The sequence below is a fragment of the Falco naumanni genome, chromosome 18 (assembly GCF_017639655.2).
Source record: "Falco naumanni isolate bFalNau1 chromosome 18, bFalNau1.pat, whole genome shotgun sequence".
Taxonomy (NCBI): domain Eukaryota; kingdom Metazoa; phylum Chordata; class Aves; order Falconiformes; family Falconidae; genus Falco; species Falco naumanni.
Window position 1 is genome coordinate 6,114,159 of NC_054071.1, and position 23,320 is coordinate 6,137,478.

The 23,320-nt window shown below is 50.2% G+C and overlaps 1 protein-coding gene across 1 annotated transcript; it reads right to left on the reverse strand.

Annotated features, from left to right (window-relative positions):
• Positions 1–1,426: 1,426 nt before the first annotated feature.
• Positions 1,427–23,111, reverse strand: EFTUD2 (elongation factor Tu GTP binding domain containing 2). Its single transcript, XM_040617493.1, has 28 exons — positions 23,056–23,111; positions 22,592–22,697; positions 21,577–21,742; positions 21,017–21,095; positions 18,745–18,820; positions 18,414–18,479; positions 18,120–18,155; positions 17,124–17,214; positions 15,918–16,000; positions 15,256–15,422; positions 14,056–14,180; positions 12,348–12,411; positions 11,904–11,994; positions 11,353–11,488; positions 10,943–11,070; positions 9,766–9,959; positions 9,511–9,622; positions 9,155–9,295; positions 8,670–8,771; positions 8,114–8,196; positions 6,927–7,013; positions 6,508–6,634; positions 5,970–6,057; positions 5,331–5,449; positions 4,806–4,900; positions 3,838–3,991; positions 2,746–2,853; positions 1,427–2,108 (listed from the first exon to the last, which is right to left on the reverse strand). Exons 2-28 carry the CDS (start codon positions 22,694–22,696, stop codon positions 2,013–2,015), a joined length of 2,919 nt encoding a protein of 972 aa, XP_040473427.1. The 5' UTR covers position 22,697; positions 23,056–23,111; the 3' UTR covers positions 1,427–2,012.
• Positions 23,112–23,320: the final 209 nt, after the last annotated feature.

The following is a 23,320-nucleotide window of genomic DNA, read 5'->3' on the forward strand; positions in this document are numbered from 1 at the left end:
TGCAGCTCCGTGGTGCTGCTCTTCAGAGGGTATGCGCGCCCCCATGGGCCCCTCCAGCCCCGCTAACCAGCTCTGCAGAGCCCTGGGTGGCGATCAGAGCCCCCCCGGGGATGGTGGATGTCCCCTTCCTGGGACAAAACCCCTTGCCGAGCGAGGGCCAAGCAGCCGAGCACTTGGCTCCAGCGCTGGGGTCACATTCCCCAAGCCCTGGGACATGCTGCGCAGCACGAGCACACCGCCGGCCCTGCGGGCACTGATCCTGCTGCAGCCCTGGCGTGAGCTGCTCAGCTCTTGCACAGCTCCAGGAGCCGCCTGGCCTGGTCCCCAGCGGTCCAGACTGGTGCTGGTCTGTACTGGGAGGCATAAAGCATCATCCCTGGCAAGGCTGGCAGGGTTGCAAGGCACTGGGCAGGGCTTGAACCCCGCTTCACCCCAGGGCCGAGGGGGAACCCGCCGCCATCGAGGCCACGGTGCTGGAGCAGGTGCTGGGGCTGATGCGGGAGGGTCGCTGGGGAACCTCCCGGCACAGAAAGGCTGCGCCCAGAGCTCAGGCTGGAGCCCCCTGCAGCGCAGGGGAGCCCGCTGGGTGGAGGGGATGGGATGGGACTGCAGGTGTGGGCAACGCTGGTGTCCGCTGGCAGTAGCAGGAAACCCTTCCCCCGGCCCAGTTTCCCAGCTCTGCTGCCAAGCGGTGGCCCTGAATTATCCTCTGCAACGTCCACTTCCCGCAGGGACCCAGCCAGCTGCGGGAGGGCTGGACAGCTTTCCTGGGGCTGCTTCCTACCAGCCCAGCGCCTCCCCCTTTCCACTAGCAGCTGGGAGAAGGTTGTGGGGGGTCTGTCCTTGGCTTTACCTTCTGCTCCTGGGGTGCTGTGTGCCCCCACAAGCCATGTGGACCCCATCAGGGATCCCATCAGGGATGCTCTGAGGCAGGTTCCCAAAGGCAAGTCTCATGGACCAGGCTGCCATGGCCAAATTCAGCACAGCAGCATCAGAGTGACCCCGGGCAAGGCTCAATCTGGGGGGGCAGCTGCTCCAGCAGCGCCAGGCCAGGCAAGAGAGGGCACAAATGCCCCCAGGAGACACACAACAGTCCGTTTCACCCAGCAGACCCAGGGCACAGTCCAGAGGCAAAGCTGCGAGCTGGGGCAGGGTTGAGGACAGGAAGCCCTAAAAACCTTTCAGAGCACGAGCAGCTGATAAGATCCCCTGAAAACACAGCAGGAGCCCAAGACCTAGCAAGAAGGGAAGCGGAAAGGCTTAGTGTGGGACAGGACAGGGCTGGGGGACACAGAACCCTTGGGAGTGGGACAGGCTGAGGACAGGGGGAATGGGGGCTGAAGATGGGGTGAACTGGGGCAGCGCGTGCTCTAAGCACCAGTGAACGCGGAGCCTCTCCCACTGCAATCAGACCAAGACCCACCTGGAAGTTTGTATTAAACGTTTTCAAGGGTTCAAAAAAAGGTGTACAAAAAAGGGTAAAAGCCACTCTTGCCTCTTCTCCTGGGGAGGCTGGTAGAAGCATTTTCCCCCCCACCGGCATCGCCAGCTTCCTCAGCTACCCCAAGATGTGCTTTGCCCAAAGCAACCATCCCCTCCCCAGCGGTTAGGAAAGGGTTAGCAGAAAGCTCAAATACTTGACGCACATTTACACTCAGTCCTTAGTAATCTTGACATTATATTCACGCAGCTCTGCTGTAGCTGGGGATAACCCACGTGCCTGGAGAGAGCCTATCCGAAGGGAAAAATCTCCTCGCTGGAGGCCACAACTGCTGAAGACTAATCATATAAAAAGCATCAGCGCTCTGGGGTGCTCCCTGGATGGGGCAGGCCCTGAGTGCACAGTCCACAAATACCACGGGAGATTTCTGCAGCCATGAAAGAGCGACCTGAGGAGTGGTTCCCTGCGTGCCCCGAGCATCCAGGTGCCAGAGCTGGGCAAGCAGGGACGGGGAAGGACAAGACAGACACGGGCCAGGACTCCGGTCAGCCCTCACACTGCAACAGCACATTCACATGGGGTAGTTGAGAACGACATCTTGCTTGGCCAGCTCCAGCAACATAGGGTCATCGAAGAACTTGCTGATGCTCACATCCTCGCTCAAGCCCTGCAGGGTAACCGCAAAGCCAGAGGTTATTCCTCGGGCAGCCAGCCCTCCTACAGCCATTGCAGCAGAGATTCCACCAAAAAGCCCTGGTGTCCCACAGTAAGATAAATTTTTGGGCTCCAGAGAAGGCAAAATTTGCAAGGCATGAGGTGCTCCTCAGCAGCTTGAAGATATCTTAACAGCCTCTCAGGAAGCTGCAAACAGGTGGATGCTGCTGCTGAGTGTATCTGCCAGCCCACTGCCCTCCCAAAGGGGAGCTTGATTCCCTCTGCAGTCCCTCCAGCCCCCCAGTCCAGCTCACTGAACTGGCACAGAAACCAGTTGCTGCTTTTTCCACAGGACAAACAGGCTAAATCAGGCCACCAAGAGGTCGGACAGGCTGTGGAAGGAGCGGGACTCAGCAGATGCTGCAGGACCCCACTTCCGAGTGGAGTCGCCGCCAGGGGAATTGCTCATGGGACCATCCCAGGCACCAGCAGGCAGCATGGGGGACCAAGAGTGAGGGAAGTCCTGAGGCACAAAGGACATTCGTCCACTCTGGGAACACAGAAGGGACATGGCACGCCCCAAGGGACGACACCACAACAGCTCAGCTGCTGGGCCAGATGGACGCTACAGGGATTACTCCCAGACATACCTTCCTACGCCTGGTCTTGATCATGAACTCTCTAGCCAGATGTGGGGCTGGCTGGGGCTCCAGGGGTCGGATGACAATGCTCTTGTCCAAGGGGTCACCAGGCACAATCTGAAACACAGGGCCAGATGTCAGAGTGATGCTGAGGGATGGTTCAACCTCCTGGAGAACTTGAACTGCAATGGGAAACATCCCTGGGCCATGCAGACACCCCCAGCCTTGGTGTGAGACAGCCCCAACACCCAATCTGTTCTCCTGGCACAGAGAAACGGTTATGCCACTAACAGTGATCATGCCTGTGAAAAGTCACTAATACGGTGTTGATAATCCAAGCCAAGAACATGTCCCACCTTGCCCACATGCTGGTGTACTCTAAGACCTCTCAAAACCTACTACCCAGAACAACCCATGTAGGTCCCAGTCAGCTCAATGCTCTCTGCAAATCAGGCACATTTGCTCTTTTCAGAGATAAGCCTCAGACTTACATCTTGACCTTTAAGCCAGCTCTCGGGGCTCAGACTGCTGCTGCTCTCGCCTGACTGTTCCACAAGTAGCTGTGCACCTCACAGGGGCAGCTCTCCCACAAGACCTGATTTGCCCCAGACACTGAAGTGGCCAGACAACAGTATTTGCCCCAAACTCTGTTTTCCATAGGTTTAAAAAGCTGCCTCTGAGAGACAAAGCCGAAGCGTGGCAACCTGTGTCCTGCAGCAGACCAGTGAGTGTGAGTCCTGCTCCAAGACTTCTGCTCCCCAAGCTGCAGAGCACTGAGTGCACCCAAGCAGCTTCCCTTCTCCCAGACAAGGATGTCCTCTCTCCAGGCACTAAAGGACACTTACATTCAGCAAGCAGCAGCGTTCAGCGCTCCCTCACTAGTGCAAAGGGTGACGTGACATCGAACAAAGCCGTTGGCTTCTGGCAGACACTTAACAGCTACCACACAAAACCTCCCCAACCTGAGATCCTTTGCGGATGTTCTCCAGAAAAGTTGTCCTGCCCTGTGGGAGTTGTGGCATTGAGCTCTACCAAGGGCAGCTACCTGGGGCCCGATCTGACCACCTCCCTCTTCCCTGTCTCACTAGGGCATGGACTCACCTGCCAGTGGTGGAAGACAGACAGCGAGAAGGCTTGTCCCTGCGTGTGGGTCCTCAAGTCTGTCTCAAACCCAAAAGAATCAATGGCTGGGATAAAGGCCTTGATGGTGTAGAGAGGAGAGCCCGGGATGGGAGCATCTTGCGTCACATGGCCTCTGCCAACATAACCAAAGATCAGTCTTCCTATATGTCACAGCATCACTGAATCGTTTGGGTTGGAAGGGACCTTGAAGACCATCCAGTCCAACCTTCTGCCATGGGCAGGGACACCTCCCACTAGCCCAGGTTGCTCCAAGCCCCATCCAACCTGGCCTTAAACACTTCAAGGAACGGGGCATCGACAGCACCTCTGGGCAACCTGTGCCACTGCCTTGCCACCCTCACATTAAAGAATTTTTCCCTAATATCTAATCTAAATCTGCTCTCTTTTAGTTCAAAGCCATTATTCCTTGTCCTATCAGTACACTCCCTGATAAAGAGCCCCTCCCTATCCTTCCTGTAGGCCCCCTGTAAGTACTAGAGGCCACTCTAAGGTCTCCCCAGAGCTTTCTCTTCCTTAGGCTGAACTCTCTCAGCCTGTCCTCACAGGAGAGGTGCTCCAGCCCCGATCATCTTCATGGCCTCCTCTGGACCTGCTCGAGCAGGTCCCTGTCTATCTTACACTGAGTGCCCCAGAGCTGAGCACGGTGCTCCTGGTGGGGTCTCATGTCCCTTTACATATTCTCCTCTCTGACACTCGGGAAGAATCAGACACAAACCAAATGCTGTGTGTGATCCTGGACAACCCCCTCACCACATGGCATAGGGGCTGGGATCAGTCAAGGAAGCTTTCAGCTGTCCCTTCATACAGATTTCACCCTGTCCGCTTGCTGTACGAGCAGTGCCAAGCCTGTGAACGTCTCTAGCAACCTAGATCCCAAGTGAGCACTTGCAACACTAAGGCGACAGCCGCTGGCCTGAGCAGCTCACCTCCGCCTGGCCAGGACTGTGTACACCGCAGACACGCAGTCGGCAGGAGCCTGCACCTCCACGAAGTAGTAGGGCTCCATCAAGCGAGGGGTGGCCTGTGAGGAGAAAGGGACACAAGCCACTGAGCCTCCAGTAGCACCAACATGATTCGGCTCAGCCAGTCAGGGACTGGCACGCTTTGGTCAAACACCGCGCCTGACTGGGGACAAAGGGGCTCCTGCTGCGCCATGGCTGCCCAAACCAAAGTCAAACAAACGCTGAAAGGAGCTTTTCTCCTTCTGGCCACGAGTCATATGTTTCCCTCTCCATGACACCCACCCTTCCCAGCAAGCCAAACAGTAGCAAAAAGACTGGAACGTGATCACTTGTAAAACCCGTCTGCCAGCCCACAAGGGTGCTGGAAGCATGAATGGATGAGTGAGTCAGAGTAAACCCACGTCCTTGGGGCAGACAGCGCAGCACGCATGCAGCCTGCACTCCTTAAGAGCCCTCAGAAGCCCGCACAGCACAAAGTTCAGTCCTCACCATCAGGAAAGCGGAATACACCACTCTGCGGGCTGTTGGGATGATCTGTCCTCCACCCCGATGCAAGGGCTCCTGAGCGATCACTGCATCCAGGATCTTAAACTTCACATTGCGGATCACTGAGGAAGGGCAGAAATGACAGCAAGTGACCTGAGGGCATGTTCTCTGCCACACCAGCACCAACCGTGCATTCTCAGAGACCGTGAGAACGTAGCAAAGACCAGGAGCCACCAGAAGAATTTCTCCTAAGTTTAATTTCAGCAGGGAAAGCATGACCATGTCCTAACCCTGCACATCAAACACAAACAACTCAGCAGCTTACCTTGCAGGGTGCACAGTGGTCTGCACCTAAACTATATGAGCAAAGTCAAGGTCTGGAGGAGCCAGCCTGCCAGCTAACAGGCTCTGGTCTGTAGGCAGACAGCAACTGCCAGTGCCTGAGTGGCATCTACAGCCAGGAAAAAGGGGGAGGTTCTGTTATCTCCCTTATCACCCATCCCCAGAGCTGTCCCCAGCTGTGGGGTGAGAAGGGAACTGGCCACTGAGGAACTGCACTAGCAAAATCACTTGAATGCTTACAGATGGAAGAATTGAATTGATCTTATTAGCTCCACTTCTCCACAGGCAGGTCCTACTTACATTCATCACAGAGAGGCCCTTCCCTGGTCCCCCACTGAAATCCCTGCACAATGCTGTCCTTCACAGAGCCCAGCAGCGACTTGTCCACCTATAGACAGACAGAGTGCTTCAGAGACCAATTCTGAATCAATCACCCGGCAGTAACGCACAAACCCCGGTGCTTAAAAGCCAGTTCCTAGAAAAGCAGTGATGACCCCCCCATACCACCAATGTCCACCCTCCCCCTCACAGCTCAGGAGCATCATCTTCAGGTTTGGCATCTAGAGCTACAAATTAAGAGTACATATTTTGGTTATCCTGAAAGGCAAGCTGATTATTTTCCATTTTTGAGGATGTTGGCACAAATAACAACGCCTGAAAACCAGGCAATTTGCTAGCCAGCGTAGGTGGAGGAAGTACAGCAGATCCAAGATCTGGCAAACCAATGAGCATAACAGCATTAAGACCTTGCTGCAGGTTCTGGAAGGAATGGCCACCTCTTGGCACCACAGGTGAAACATCTCACTGAAACGTAACCACCCTGCCCTGTGCTTCTCACCTCCGAGGGCAGCGTATCATCTACCAGGATGTTTGGGCCAGTGGCGTCTGGCCCAAAGGCCCAGATGGAACGGGCAGCCAGCAAATCCCAGTCGTATTTGGTCTGGAAAAATTCACCCAGCTTCTTTCTGATAGAAGAAGGAGGAAAGAAACTTTAGGAAACAAGTCTCTGACCTGCATTCACAATGTATTCACGACCCTGTTCCCTTCAGGCATAAAATGGTCTCAGCTGTTTACCTGGAGCAACTCATTTGCTGGGGCAGGGATGCTCACTGACTAGCTGGTAGCAATACTGAACGCAGGACCCCTGCCTAGAGGTTGCTGGCTGATACTGTGCACCTTGCAGATCCCAGCATTCCCTTTTTTCCCCCCAATTATTTACTTCTAGATGGATTCCTACTCTCACCAGATCTGTCATACCTGTTCCACGTTATCTGGACTACTTCATTTTCAATGTCCTCTGCGAGTCCCTTCTCCAGAGGCTCAGCAATCATTGTGATCTTGTTCCTGAGAAGAGAGACGTTGCAATTAGTCCACAGAATGATGGAAATGGCAGTAACGGGCAGGACCTCAGGGACTGCGCACTGCTTGAACACAGCCAGGGAGATGAAGCCATCCATGTCCTTCGCTGTTACTGTCTTGCTTGTAGAGACAGCCCATGTGCTTAGCGACTGCCCTCTGAAGTCTGTTGTTCAACTCCAGAAGCAGACTGCTAAGGGAAAGTGTGGCCCCATCCCTCCTGCCAGATGTCCGGCGCTTGTCCAGGCACGAGCCAGGCGATATGCCTCTATGTCAGCCAGCAATTGCTGTGTCTGACACGTGAGATGTTGCCTTGAAGAACACCACCAACTTGATCAGCCTCCCCCAGAGCAGGTCTTTCAGCATGCCCAACAGTTCAAAAACTGACCTAAGACTTTCTGTTCCCTGATATAAGGTTGCGAACCAAGGAGAGAGTGTAGCAAATAAAGGAGGGCCAGAAGAACCAGAAACCACAGAGGAAACACAGGAAACACATCTTCAGCAGATGACAGATCACAATTTTCCCAAAAATTCAGGTATATTAAGAGGTACTGTGCTCCCAAATCTCCTACAAATTCAGCCTCTGTTCCTTCCCAGGCCTCCCTCTTTCAGTCATGTGCATCTCATCATGCATTGCTGGAGGAAGATGAGACCAGGCTGTAAGGCTCCAGTACACCACCAGAAAGGAACAGACCCATTTCAAGATTAGGTATGGACAAAAGAAAACAAAGCTTTTGCTCGTGAAATGTTTGGGGAGTTACTGAAGGCAGCACTGGGCTCTCTGGCACCTGCTCAGGGATCCCAATACATCTCCTAGTCTTGGAAACACCACAAAACTAGTGAGAAGGTGTAAAAGAGAGGAGGATGTAGACCTGTATTTATTCCCTCTATTCTGAGTTTCTACAAAGCACAGAAAGATCCCTGGGACTCAAATAGGTTACTGAGGAGTTCAGCAGAGCTGCTGCAACAGAAGGCTGCCCACTCAGGCATGAGAACAGACCCTTTGGAGGGGATGAAGTCTAGCCTAGTCTCCAGTGAACCCCTCCATCTGCCTGTTGCCAACGCCCAGCTTGCCCGCAGACTCTTACTTCTTGTTGGGTGTCTCAGCAAAGCACTTTAGGGAGGATGTCTCCACCACTGTCTCACAGAATGTCACAACTGGATCGGCGACCTGGAGTAACAACAACAGGTTTGTGTACTTTCTTGTTTTTAAAGAGATTGTTTGAAACCTTTGAACACCTACAAGAAAAAACATCAGCACTGGGTGTGAATCACTGAGGCCTGCACAGGCAGCTTTAGTAATTCCTTCATTCAAACGAGACAGGAACATTTAAACCTAATTCCAGGTATGAAAAGTTCTGCTGTATTTATTTGATGCTAGCCAGGCAATGGCTGAAGTACAGGAAAAGGCTGGAACGTGGTCGTACGCTCCTCTCTAAGCCAGTTTTCACTCTCTCAGTTGTGACAGAGTCAGGCTGGAAGAGTTACTTTTGCATCCAACAACCCTTTTTCCGCTCCCCCCCTTTTAAAGGAACGTGACAAAATCCATGCTCTATGTTCTGCTAGGTTTAGCTTCCCATCCTTCTGAGACAGGGAGACAAAACCCCCTTCCCAGCTGAGAAAATCCCTCTGTCATTTCCTCACCTTGATATCAATCTCTGAATACATCTTCCGTAGATCGTGCATCACACAGTCCAGGTAGAGCTCCCCCGTCCCCAGGATCACATGCTCCCCAGACTCTTCCACCTGAAAGGTACGAGAGGCGTTCAACCGACAGCATTGCTGCTCACGGGCCCTCGCCTTCCAGGCTCCTACACAAGCCTGAGGAAGCATCAGCTTTAAATAAACTGGTTGGGATCAGAGCACCCCAAGGAAATCGCCCACAGCCTTTTCTAGCAGAAAGTGCTGACGTGCTCTGCAGAAAGCTGCTTCCCTGGCACAGCAAGGTGTGTACTTTCCTACTGGATGGACAGTTTTCTGCTATTTCCACATGATTTATGAGATAACTGCAACAGCATGGAAAAAACCCACAACACACAAAACAACCTACAGTAAAAAAATATTCAAGGTAAGCCTATGAGGCAGCCCACAGCATGAGCTGAAAACAGCCACACATACACCAGAAATACCTTAGTAGTAAGTGAGGGGTAACTCTTGTTGACTTTGCGGAGACCATCCAACATTTTGGGGAGCTCTGAGGGGTTGACTGGCTCTACAGCTATTTTGATAACAGATGTGGTGTTGAACTTCAGAGGACGGAAGATCTGAGCCTGAAACCAGATAAGGACAAAGAGCTGAAACTCTGCATCATCAGATGGCTGCTGGAGTCAGACCCCGTGTTTGAAGGTGTTCTCTTTCCCTTAGTGGCTCTGCTGCCCTGGCACCTCAGCCAGCAGGTTTTTTAACCTCACCACTGGAGCTTCTGGGATGTGCTCCACCACCTTGACTCCCTGTAAGGCTGAGTGATACCAGCTAGGCACAGTACCTCTTCATTGCCCCGAGGCTCCGTGACCGTTGCAGTCTTCACTATGGGCTGGTCCACTCCCTCAATCAGCACCCAGTTGCCAGCAGGAACCCGGTTTACCTCTATGTGATACCTAAAAGGCAGGAGAGCAACACTGCAGCACTTGCCACTGCCAGCCTCGGGTCCCTCGCAGAGCCATCCCCCACCCTGTCCCTGGCAGCAATGACTCCCGGTGACTTCTCTCCCAAATGAGCATATGGCCAGGGCCTTTCATACCTTGCAACCGAGATCCAGAGGCGTCCAACGGTGCAGATCTGGGAATCCTCCTCATCTTCCAAGGTATAGTTTTCTCCAAGGACCTTCACAGGCTGCCCAGCATGGATGGTACCACTGAGCACTCTGCCAAAGGCATGGAACTGAACACCATCGTCTGTGCTGTACATTTTTGTTGTGTGACACATCAGCGGACCCTTCCCGTAAGAGAGAGAGAGAGAAATGAGCCCCTCAAAATACAGTCAAGACAGACACAGAGCTGGTAGGACTCTTGGATACAAAGCGATTAACAGGCTGGAATTTAGAAATACTTCTTTTGATTCGCCACGTCCTTAATTTTCTTCCACTGGAAGCCTTACTACTCCTTGCCCTGTATGGAAACCCCTGGAATGACCTTGGACTTTTCTGCAGCTCTCCTCCCTCCTCCTGCAGAACAGTAAATAGCACTCAGGACAAGGCCATGAGAAGAAACGTCATCTGCTGGCCTGCAAACCAGCTCAGGGCAGAGCACCCGAGCCTCACAGACCACAGCTTTCAGTCCCATAAGGTCACCCCATAACTGGCGATCTGGTGACAGTCACCACTGTATAGTTTTACGTGAGTACTCAGAACTCATTAAAGTAAGAGATTTTTTTTCTCTCCAGACATTAGAGCAAAAGTCACAGGCAAATTCCTCACTAAGCTGCTGGCTGGCATTGGTGTCTCTAGACAACTCCGAATGACAGCTCAGTACAAACTGTTTGAGGAGGAAGATTTTTGCAAGGCTTTGATATGAAAGGTGCTGACTAACTGATGTACGGTTATTTTTATCAGTACAGTTCAAATCAGTTTTCTCAGAGTTTGGAGAGAGAATCAAACTGCAAGGAAAAGGGACAAAAAGGCAGCAGAAGGACACAAAATCACCCTGCAGTTCCCACGTGCTCTGAAGTCCTGACCTAGTCCTGTTCTTCTCCGAACACTGTCAAACAATTCTCTCTCTCAAGGGCTGCCCTGGCAGGCAGCTAAAGTTTCTCAGAGTGAAGAGATTTGTTTCAGTATCGGATGAGAGGTTTCAAAATGCTGGAAGTCAGATCTGTGCAGATGGCTGTCTAGGAGGCAGCTGCCCTGTCAATGCAGTGAAAGGAGAGCATATTTGCCACGCTTTTGGACACTCAAGAGCAAAGCAGAAGAGTTTGCTTACATCAGGGTCACATTCACTCATGGCCTCCCCTAGATCAGAGTCGACACCACCAGTGTAGGTATGCTCGATTTTTGTCTTGGCTCCCACCTTCGGGGAGGGGATATGCTGCACACACATGTCCACAAAGCCTGGAAAAGTAATAATTCATGAGAACAGGACTAAGCAGCACAGAGAAAAGAAATGGACTCCAACAACAACAAGGCAAAGCCGTTCTGACTGCAGTGCACCCACAGCAATGGGGAAGACGCGAGCAGTGTCTCAAGCTGTCCTTTGGAAAAATGGTTTAGTATTTTATATTTGGAAAGCTGAGAAGGGATTTGCATTACATGGCTGTAATACAGCCCTTAACTCTGCTGGCGTGAGACTAGGGTATTGGGAAGATTGTGCAGGGGAAGACAAACAGCATTTACCTGTGAATTCCCCAAAGAACTTCTTGCAGACAAGCCGCAGGAGGGGTCGGATGTTCAATTTCAATTCCTCTTTGGTCAGGTGGATGCCAAGTTCATCCAGAGTCCTGGGTAGGGTTGTGTCCACGTCCCCCACCACCTGCAAGACAACAAGCGCCACTCTCAGCTTTGCTGTGGGGATCAAAGCCAGTAACTCCCAGGTGCAGCTTCACCCACCAGCCATCACCCCCACCCCCAAGGCTCTTGATCTGCTCTGCTTTGGAGCTCACACGAGAACTGGTTGGCTGGTTCAAATTATCACTTGGCTGATATTAAAGCATACTAGAAAGAGCAAAGGCAGCTCTATTAACTGTGCAAATATAGGGTTACGTTTGCAGGGAGCAACTGTTAAGGAGTTGTTCACTGCTGCTCTGCACCCCCAAACTCCATCTGTAAAGACCACCCCAAGCACAGGACAGGTGAGTCCCACAGGCACCAGACACACCACCACCCAGTGCTCTGCCCTCGGCTGCTGCAATCTGGAACTATGGGAAAGAGAATGAACCACCATCTACCTGAGCCAAGATCTTGTACAGGGGCTCCAGAATGAACTCCACAAAACTGCGCTGGGAACTGCTCGTCGGGGCCTTTTTAGTGAACTTGCGGCTGTTGGGAGACCAACAAAGAGACATGAGGAGCAAGCACCCTGCAAGAACCCCTATGCAAACACAGCCTCTGCTCTTCCCAGGTTAGCTTCTCCCTCCCAGTCCTCCTAGGAAGCTGTCAGGGACACAAGAGCCCTCCTTACTCCAAACAAAAGCCAGAGGAGGTGCTCTGCTCCCATGGATTCACACCAAGCAAGAGGCCTGACTCAACCCTTCCCAGACACTACTCCACCACAGGATCATAGGACAGCTCAGGTTGAAACAGACCTCGGGTGGTCACCTAGTTCATGTTTTACAGGGAAAGGAGGGACAGACCCAGCAATAAACTAACAGATGTTTAAGCAGGCTTCTTACGTCTTCGGGTTGAAGTAGATGTCACCCCAAAGCCGCTTTGCAAACTCCTGATAATTGATATCGCCTAAAAGGAAAAAGCAAATGACAAAAGTCTCTCAGATGTCACTGTATTTCATCTTGGAAATCTCTGGGTTTTGGCTTTTAAAATAACCCTGAGGACAGGATTTTGTGGACTGATGCCGGTGAGCAATTCTGAATAAATGATTAAGCCCCGGCCTGGGGAGACCAGGCATAAAACAATCCACTGAGGATGACACCAGCAGCCCAGGTACACCGTGGGTTCACAGACTTGCTTCTCAGGAGCATTTCAACTCTCTCAATTACACACAAGGTTAGCACTGAGAAGAGCTGGCCTGCCAGACACTGCGCTGCAGGAACCCAGTTACATCTGCTTCGTTTGTTAAAGCTGCAACCTGACACTGTAATGCCAAGGTGCTGGGATGGCTTACACCCCATCTGCCCCGCAGGCTTATCACAGGCATTTTCTGCCTTGTTGAACATCTCCAGGTTCTTTTCTCTGTTTCAGCTAATGCACCAAGTGCATAGACAAATACCCAAGCGCTGAAGGAAAAGTGTAGTGCTTGGCTGTCATGGTGGATTTACAAATAATAAGACAGCGGTGATAATTTACAGCAGTTTCCAAACAAGCTTTTGCTGTGGGCAGATGTACAAGCATAAGAAATTTCATGGTGGCTGCAGTTTTGACAGTTAAACTACTATACCTCATGGTAGTTGAGCTGACTTTTATTAGCGGCTGCACATAAAATCCCCAGTGGCCACAACCGAATAGCACTGACTGCAAGTGCCCGTTTAGCTCGTGTCTGCCCCGCATGGATGGTATCTCCTGCCGACGGTGCCTGCATCTTTATCAGTCCCCCAAAGAAAGGGTATCACCCTAGCAGGCACTGAGTTAATGCTTTGATGCCCAGGGAGCTCATTTATTTCTCCAAACTCACAAGGACACGTGATAGTCCTGACACATCAGTCTCTGACCTCTACAACTTCACCCTCCCTCAGGCTAACTTCTTTGCAAGAGCTAGGCCAGCTGCTTTACAACATCCTTCTTTCCCTGCTCACGGGTCCTACAGATCACCCCAAATTCCCCAGTGTGAAACTTCAAAAACCTTGGCCGTTCAGCTGGCTAATGCAAGGAAAAGGCCCACTTTTACAAGTGGCAGATTGCCTTGAGTGGGCACCTGGGGAACAGAAAATTAAATCAAAGCCAGAAAAAGACAGTTTCTTAAAAAAGAAAGAGGGCAAGAGTGCAAAACCTTGTGCGCCAAGCCTGCGCCGGGCTGCAGCTGAGTCTCAGACTCTGGAGACCTTTGTGAGAAGGCAGGCAGAACTTAACTGCTTCACTTCTGAGCTGTTGCGGTAAGAAAGCAAAGCACAACACAAACACTTGTCTTCAACTGCCATGGCAGAATTTGTTTTTTCTGCTTAAGGGCATGTATAAAATGCTGGCTTCTGACTCAAGAAGCATCTATCAGAAGAAACTATCCAGCTAAAACCAAGTTAGAACTGTACTTTTGCTTTTTACTGCCCAGGTCTCAGAAGTGCAGTACCTCTCAACTCCTAGAAATTCAAGAACACGTATACTGGCCATATACATGCAGTGACAGTTGAAGCTGAATGACATAGAAAGCCTCAACAAAAAAGGTTATGAAATGAGATGTTACAGTGTACAAGGCTTCTGGATAATCCTCACCATATGTATCTGCATAAATCTTTGCAAAAGATCCCAGCGTGAAGCAGATGCTGTACTGTGAACTGGAGAAACACACGTTCCCCAGAAGGGGAGACAGAACGAGGTTCTCATCGGTAGAATACATGCTGAGAGGAGACAGTTTTTAAGACAAGAAAAAAAAAATAAAATCAATGTTATGAACTAAGGAAGACACTTCAAACCACTTCCCACACCAAACAGCAGTATGTGATAGGCAAGGATTCTGCATTGCCAAATAGCATCTTAAAACGGGCTGCATCATGCTTGCCATTGGAATTTCACGGCCAGTATCACTTTATGTCTATAAACTTCAAAGCATTAGTGTCCAAAGAAGTATTTCAAGATCTAAAACTAAAACATTACCAGCACAAGTGCTTTGTATTTCTTATCATGTAGAATTCTTCTTCCCCTAAATAAAGGCAGCAAAGTTGGTCAACCAAGCAAGGGAAAAGATACTACAAGGCAAACAGCGTAGGGGTAGAATTTAATCAAACACTTAATGAGTACACAAGCATGCTAGACAGGATAAGTTACCCTGCTGAGAGCTGCTTGATGCCAGTAGCAACTGAACAGAGACACATGCAAGTGAGCTCGTGTGCAAATTCACACAAACTTGAAGAGGAAAATGCTGTTAAGGAAGTCACCTGGATGCAGAACCCCCACAATAACAATGCATTGCTACTGCGGAAGCTGGAGAAGATGTCCCTTCCCTCTCTGAGCAGGGTCTTGCAAGGTCTGACCATAGCAATATCATTAGTCTCTGTTCAGGGGTTGGGACAGCGAGCTCCCGTTTGTTTTGTAACAAAGGTTTAGGAGCTGTGAGATCTCAACCGACAATTTTGAGATATAGCCTGGATAATTTCAGTCTATTTGAGACATCTGGGAGCACAGAAGTTCCCTGCTCTGGTCATATGTCCCCCCTCCCTACTTTTTAACGGGGGGGTTGAAGGGGTGGGAAAGAGCTGATGCCATGAAGCTTTTCAGGCAGAGCCAATCCTGCCTAATTCAACAGACTGGCTGAGATGAATTTGCGGCAGTTCTTCCTGCCCCATTTTCTATGATTCAACACATCAAGAGACCAACTCATTAGGTTTTAGGCATACACAAGGCTCAGAGAGAGAAGCATCTGCAATGAAACAGGGACAGCAAGTACTAACCACACACCATGCCAACCACCGATACCTGATCAGACCATTAACTTCATCTACGATATGTCTGAGTTTGTAGTAAGCATCCGTAGGGGGCAATTTCAGCTCCAGGATCAGTCGGTCTATCTTGTTGATGCACACGGTCACTGCTAGCCTTTCCTGCACCGCGTGCTTGATCAGCCTCTCCGTGTTCAGCATTACCTGCAGGGAATAACGAGCATAAGCACCACTAGCGAAAGGCCTCCATAAAATGCTATCTAGGGCGTGACAGACAAAGCAGCGACCCTTACACACAGGGCTGCAAGCCTGTAGAAAAGCCTAAGCTCAGCCGGCAGCAGTCAGCTACGCTTCCTGAAATTTAGAATTAGGTGCTTGCCCAACCCAGTTCCGTGAATCCTACCCCTTGGACATCTCTGATATAAATAACCTGCTCAATTTTAGGTATCATGGGGATGGAGATGCAAACAAGTTAGATAATCAGCCTACAGGGTCACATTCATCATGTCAGCCCTGGACACAGAAGCCAGAGGATTGCCTCCCTGTTTTGGCTGGAAAACGCTCCCGCTTCCCAAACTGTCCGCCAAAACCCCTTCACCCTGCAAGGCTGAATCCATCCCAGGCATTCAAGCTAAGGCAGATCAAAGACTCCAGAGGAAGAGATTTGGAATTTAACCCCTAGAAGAACCTGGCACTCACCCCCTCAGCCGCATCAATGAAAAGCACAACGCCATCCGAAATACGAAGGCCAGCTGTCACCTCATCAGAAAAATTGACGTGACCTTCAAAAGCACAAAATGGTGGTGAGACCAGAGTAAGCCCTGATGCCAGCAGCACAGAGGGTGGAAAGCCATCCTTCTGCTCTGCAGCTTGTTTTGGTCACAGGTATCCAGCAAGGCAGAACACAGACGGCTTCCTCCTCAGACAGGGACCCGGGAGTGGCTGCCAGAGCTCTGTATAAGGATTCGCTTCAGCTTTAATGCTATTTTTTGAGAATAAACACAACTTGTTTAACAGGCACTTTTCCTCACATTTGTTACTGTTTTTCTCACAGCTCTGCATAAGTACTTCAGGAAAAGGAGGAAGATTACTTCTCATCAAAGAACAACAGATGCCTCTCCCTCCAGTCTCCTCCTGCGCGCTAACCTCCCTCGTCTTGAGCTGTAACTCAACAGATGTGTCCCAAGACCCTCTTTCCTAAAGTTTGGCCTTGGTTTCTTACAAGTTGATCTGTGATTATGTTCCCCCCCACAGGAGCTTGTCAGAGGCTTGAGGGGGAACTTGCTGAGAGTCTCACTGTGGGGCAACAGCATCTGAGAAAAGCATGGTCCCCACTGTGCATGGTGATACCTGGAAAATCCAATTCATTACGTGCTGCTTGTACACTTGGGTGAAACACATTTTCAGCCTCATTAGCCCTCAATTATGCCAGCTAATCAGAAACACAAACAAGACTGACTAAAAGCCAGCTGCACAGTCATTACTGCTGGAAGTGATTTCAGAAGAATGAACTTAGCTAAAGGCTCAGGACTAGGCTGAAATCATCTATAAAAAACACAAAACAAAATATGGGTTTCTGTCTGTAAAAGAAAGCTTCCCAGGGTTTCAGTGCGCCTAAGTGACATTTCCACATCAGTCCGAGGGTACAGATTCTTTCTTTGTTTTTCTGAGCCAGTGCTACACAATCCCACCACCATCCAACACAAAAGCTCTTTGAAGGCCCTCATTAACCATCACTGTACATGCTTTTACTGCTCTGCTCCTGTCAATAGCACTATCCAGAGGACCAAAGAGGTTTATTAAAGAAAGAAATCTTGATTCACATGGTCATGTATCTGCTCCACACATCAAGTTGCCTTCGGCTAAGTGCAGCCCAAACCAGGATTTTCAGGATTACACAATCACCTGGAGTGTCAATGATGTTGAAGAGAAAAGACTTTCCCTTGGTGTCCGGCAGAACAATTGTCACTGGTGTGCTCTTGATCCCTACTCCCCTCTGAAAGACAGGAAATCAGATCATCAGTCAAAAGTTAAAAAAAAAAAAGATCACCATGTAAAGATGTAAAAGTTGATGAAGGAAAACTCAGAGAGATGGAAAGAAGTAAATATCCATACAGGACAACCTGTTATTCCCAGGGAAGGAGTAACAACCTCAGATCACTGCAGTATCCAGCCCAGCTCCCCCACCTATACTGGCTCAGACTGGTGAGCCACCACTGCACAATCCATACCCGATTTCAGCTGAGGAAGTATAATATGCAATACCAGTGACAGAATAAGCGTGTTTTCCTGTGCTTTTGCCCTTCTGCTGCTATCAAGTTATACCTCAAAGTGTAAGAAAGATTTGATCATACAGAGTATAAAGTAGAGCATTAAGATGTAAAGAAAAAAGTGCTTCATAGGATTGTTCTGGTCATGACAATATTTAGCGAGCAGGACAAAATAAGATTCCCATTCACACCCAACCACACAGAGTCAGAGCACCAGCTAAGAGTTCCCATCACAGGAAACCAAGGAGAAATTTATTTATTTTGAAATCATAGGTTTTCTTCTCATCCACCACTACTGCGAACCCCTTCCACCTCTTTCTCTCAAAGAAAATAAGTTACCAACATACTGGGATAACTCTGCTATAGATTCTCAACATTACACATGTTCCCATCTCAGATAAATAAAATCATACATGGAGATAAGGGTTGCAGGAAATGGAAGAAAGTTGGACCAGGGATCCTACTGAGGCAAACAAGAGGAGCAGATCACTTTACTGATGAAGAAAACGAACAAAATGAAGGCACAAAACAATGTTAAAATGGAACAGGAAGGAAACTGCCTACAGTAAGTAACTGTGAGCAAAGCATGAAACAACTGGGTAAAAATCACTGCCTATCCTACAAGACTCACCTCTTGCTCTGTGAACAATATATCAGTGTAGCAAAGCTGCAAAGACAAAACAACAGTCAGAATATATCACATTTTGGTATCAAACAACACTTTTGAAGCAGGACATGATAACTCTTTACATATGGTTAAGGTGGCGAGTAAGTGACAAGAGACAGAATTAGGACAGAGCTCTGGCGTTCCAATCCTACGTTCTAATCACTAAATCCCATTTTCCCCACGTACAGTCATTCTCCCTCTGAGTGTAAAAGCCAACCCATGTTCCCCAGGGCAGGAACAGACCAAAAGCTCACTTACGTCCTGGTCGTAGCGCTTCCGGATTTCTGGGTGTGTCTGTTCTATCAGGCAGTCAACAAAACAAGTCTGAAAAATACCAGACCACAAGAGAAAGGAGGTGACTACATTCAGACAGATGAATACCAGTACAACCCCATCCCTCCAGTAGCAATACAAAGTTGGGCACGGTATTATTTCCATGTGGCTGAAAGAAAACCTACAAATAACTGCATTAGCAAGAGAAGCAGAAAGAGACTGCTCCTGCAGAGAGTAAAGGGTCAAGAGCAATGGTAGAAGTAAGCAACAAACAGATCATTACTACTACCCGATATACCTTGGATATTCACACTACCTTGCCGTGGTGAAGGTGCCCACACAGAGTCACATTTCGAATTAGCTCTGAGTTGTCCATCAGATCTGCCAGGAAACTGGAGGAGCAAAAACACAAAAGACTGTTGGAGGCTTCTGCTGTGTCTAAGAAAAGTAGGTGCCATTTCAGCTACACTTTCTACCCAAGGTGCCCCCTGAATCCTCTCCAAACTTTCATTCTGCCAATGCCCTGCGGAGGAAGAATCCCACTTTCCAGATGGGGAGGATGCAAGTTGGAGTCCTAGACAGATGGCAGTGGGTGGGAGGATATGGAGCTGGTAAAACTGCCAACGATGGAATATTATTGAATATTTTTCTTCTCTTTAGTCAGTATTAGAGCAAAAGTCACATCCATGTACTCAGATGATGAAATACTTCCACTCAAATAGTGGCAGGCAGTCAAGTAAATCACAGAGCTGGATAACAAGCACCCCACACAGTTCTAAAAGGTACCCACAGGGCTCCACAGACCATTAATTCTGATTTTCAGGTCTTAAAACAGCGATGTTCCCAGGGACTCAAGGAAACAGTAATAGAATTTCAAACTTTTTAGAATTAGCAGCTGAGCTGGATAATGATGGGCCAGCCACTTCTGCATGGGTCCTGGCCAAAATATAATTGAGATCCTAAATTACCAACTCCCTAAAAAATAATGGCAGGCTATAAAAGATGTATCTGTTGCTATGGGTCTGCAGAACATAAGTGCTGTCAAATAATCTCCTTTTAAAAAAGACTTCATTTTCATTGATGCAATAGACTTCTTAACATACAACGTTTTGATCAAGAGCTAAAATACACACAAATCAATAGTAATACTGATTAAAAGCTTGCTTATTGGTCTTAAAATGAGGCTAAATGGGAAATCAATACCAAGCTTGCAGATTTCTGGCTATGTCCCGCAAGGAATTTCTCTTGGCCCCATCCTAACCCTTCACATCACCAAACGCGATGAAGAGGAATTCATTACAGATGGAACAAGCAGAGGACAGAAGGATCAGGAAAGCGGTAGACAATGGAGAGTACAGGTTGTTGACTAAGAGCAAAATGGACTGCTTAGAAAAATAAGATCCAGCAGGCTGTTTCAATCATATCTGGCTGTATCAAAACTATGAGAAACAAACACCAACATTCCAAAAAGGTCCTGGGCATCCAAGTAACCATCAGACTGAATATAAACTCCAGTGAAATTTTGTTGCCGGAAAACAACAGGATCCTTGATGACAGGCAGAGGGACTGCTCACATTGGGGTCTGTTTGGCACGCAGGGAACTGCTACTCAGCCTGCACCTGGTTCTGGGATCTACGCTTGGAAGACAACTATTAAAAACTGGAAAAAGCTCTGACTAGCCATGAAGTGGCGTATGGAAAGATGAGCCTAACGAGACACTCACGCAGCTCAATCTGTTCATCCTCAAACAGAAGACAACATACAGGAACACTACACACGCAAGGATACAGAGCCCCTCCACCCATCGACAAAACATAGACATTGATGGTAAGATTTAACTGGAAAATGTTTTTATTCCTTACCAAAGTTGTGCAAGATATTACATGTCAAATATTTAATTTGTTTGGACCTTTTTCCAGGTTTCCTCCCAACCCTGGTGTCTCAGGGGCTGCTTTGCAGGGTACAACCAGCAGACACCATCAAGAGCAGCAGAACTGCAGCTCAGCTGCAGCAATATGCTGACCTACACACAACTTTGCATACAACCAGTGGTGTAACAATTCCCCCTGGAAATTCCTCCAGGGCAGACAGGAATTAGAGACAGCAGTAGGCCAATCATCACTGGGATCAACCCAAAATGTCCCAATATGAAGTGTGCCACACACTGACCATATAAATACTTCTTGTACCAGTCAAGAAAACTTGCCTTCAACAAATCTGCACCACTAGAGTTTCTGAGTATCAAACTCTTTATTAGCTGTCAAAGCACAATTTACATTCTATTTCAGAAAATTATGCACTGTTCTACATACTGCGGAGGGAAAGATGAGCTGTAAAATGGTTACTCTTGTACTTTCTTCTTCTTGTTTCTGGTACCAAGTCAGGGAAATGGCTGCACTCAGTTCCATTGCTGAGAACTGACTTGTTTGCTAAGAAACAAAGCCAATGCCCCCCGAAATCTGCCTCCTCCACATAGTACCTACCACTCTGCCTCCCAACCTTTGCCTACAAACAACAAAAAGTGAGGAAATCACAGCACAGATGGCTCGAGCCAACATACAAGCTTAAAATCCCTACATATTACTTACTCCATCTCGTAGACAGTGACCGGTAACGTCTGTTCCATCAGAGAGAATTTTTTTGTTTTCACAGGTTTAATAATAGGCTCTGAAAACAAGAGAAAGAACAATAAAACACTGTCACCAGAGACCCTGAACCCAGCAGACTCAGAAAACAATCGTAGGGAGCAGGGACTTTTGCAGACAAAACCACAATTTTCAAGCTGACAGGTTCTTTTAGCTTCTTATAAAAGCAGTTGTACTAGATGATCCTTGTGGCTCCCTTCCAACAGATCTATTCTGTTTATTATAGAAGGATCAAATGAGATGACAAATGCATTTTCATTTCCCCTTAAGTACCTTTCCAGTATCTGTTCTTTGAAAGATGTATTTGTTTGGGATCTGTAACAATCCCCAAGCCTAGGATTAGTGCTAGACAAAGAGTCTAGTCCTGGGGCTGAGAGGGAATTTGGAGGGGGCATTAAAACCAATGGGGAGAAACAAAGGGGATGGTATTTTCCCTTTTCCAAGGAGCCACTAAGAGTCTTCTCCTCCCTCCATACCCAACCTGCTGCTTCCTCACCACTTACCAGTGAGAGGCTGCGTGTCTTCCTCTTGTACTATTGTCTCTACTTCAGGCCCATAGACTTCCTCAGCGGTGGGATAGTATTTCTTATCCTCATGCAGCACCACCTCCATCCCAGGGTGGTCCTCATCATGGTCCCCCATATCATCATCGTCGTCATCATCCTCAAGCTGCAACCAACGCTCACATTTAGCTGCTGCCAGCACAGAAGTGCTTTACAAACACCAACCATCCCAGAAGGTACAGCTCTGACGTTGTACAGCAAAAGTGAGCCACAAACCCAGCCTGGGAGCCACTGCTGCAGCCCCAGCACCTCACGTTCATCAGCAGAGCAGCTTGCGGAGGTGCCCTCTGTAAGCCACACATCTCTCCCTACCGAAAATTAACAGCACCTTGAAAATTAACAGCAAAAGGACTTGCAGAGATGCCTGCAGAGGGAGTGACTCCCGCCTCTCACAAATACACAAGAGAACCACGCTCATGCACAACACACCACGCAGAGACACCACTTTCAGATGATGTGCAGGAACAGGAGACTAGAAGGGGCTTCCTCGATCCTCTGATGCTGCCCTCCCTGCCCTACTCTGGTGTCTGTGAACTCTTGCTCTACCTTCACCACTGGAAAACCGAGCTCCCTGCCACGCTGCTGTACGTTACTAAAGGCCTGAAAGCCTCACTGTGTGGAAAAGGATCCTCCACTTGACCGAACACCAAAAAAAAGCCAAACACAGCCTGAGCTACAGAAGCTTCCAGTTTGAACCATGATTCAAGCAGAAACTTTGCCTTTCCCTCCATCACAGGAACAGGGGAGCAGCTTTTGCTGAACCCTTTAAAAACCAAACCCACTCTGATCCTCGGGAGTCAAATTCCACCGCTGAACAGTGGTGGACACTGCGGACCCAGAGCCCGACACTGAAAAGGAATCGCTGCAGGCGGTGAAGGACCGCGGTGCGTGTCCCCTGCTGCCGTGGGGTTACAGGCTGGCCCCCGCGCCCCTCGTGCCTCCCACCACCGCTCACCTCGTCCAGGTCTTTGGACTCTCTGCCCAGCTCGTCGTCGTCATCGTCCGAGTCCAGCTCTGGCCCGATGTAGTTCCCAAACTCGTCGTACAGGTCGGTGTCCATACTGGGGCGGGGAGGGGGTCGGAGAGTGCAGGCTCTGCTCCCAGCCCCCCGGGACCCCTGCCCCAGGCGCCCCTGGGGACCCCGTCCCGAGGCGCCCCCCCCCCGGGACCCCGGCCCGAGACGCCCCCCGAGGGACCCCGGCCCGAGATGCACCCTGCACCCGGCGCCGCGCTGCACCGCGGCCCCCGGGCCGGCCCTGCCCTCCCCCCCGACCTGCCCTGTGCGCGACCCCCGGGCCCGGCCGCCCCTCACCAGGACCCTGCACCGCCCCGAGAGCCCCGGCCTGCCCACCGAGCGCCCACCGCCTCCACCGCCCCCCCCGGGCCTACCCTCAGGCCTACTCCCAGCCCCGCGCTCACCCGCCGCGCTGCCCTCGCCGCCGGCGCCGCCGCCACGGCTGCGGAAGGCCCCCGAGCTGCCCCCGCCGCCTGCCACAAAGGGCCCCCCGCGCCCGCCGCCCCCGCCCGCCGCGGGGGAGGGCCCGGCCGGGGCGGGACGGGCCGAGGCCGGGCTCGGCGGGGTGCCGGTGGCCGCGGGCCGGGCCGGGCGGCGCGGGGCGGCGGGGCCGGTTCTGTCAGGCGCGGCCGGGGCAGCCCCACGGGGGCCTCGCTCCGCTGCCCCGTC

Excerpts from the sequence above, each read along its gene's own strand:
- EFTUD2 (XM_040617493.1), bottom strand. The coding sequence starts at position 22,696 with ATGGACACCGACCTGTACGACGAGTTTGGGAACTACATCGGGCCAGAG. Across the intron at positions 14,181-15,255 it reads GAAGTTAATGGTCTGATCAG|CATGTATTCTACCGATGAGA; the intron begins GTATCGGTGGTT and ends GTCTCCTCTCAG. Across the intron at positions 4,901-5,330 it reads TGTATTCCGCTTTCCTGATG|GCCACCCCTCGCTTGATGGA; the intron begins GTGAGGACTGAA and ends TTCTCCTCACAG.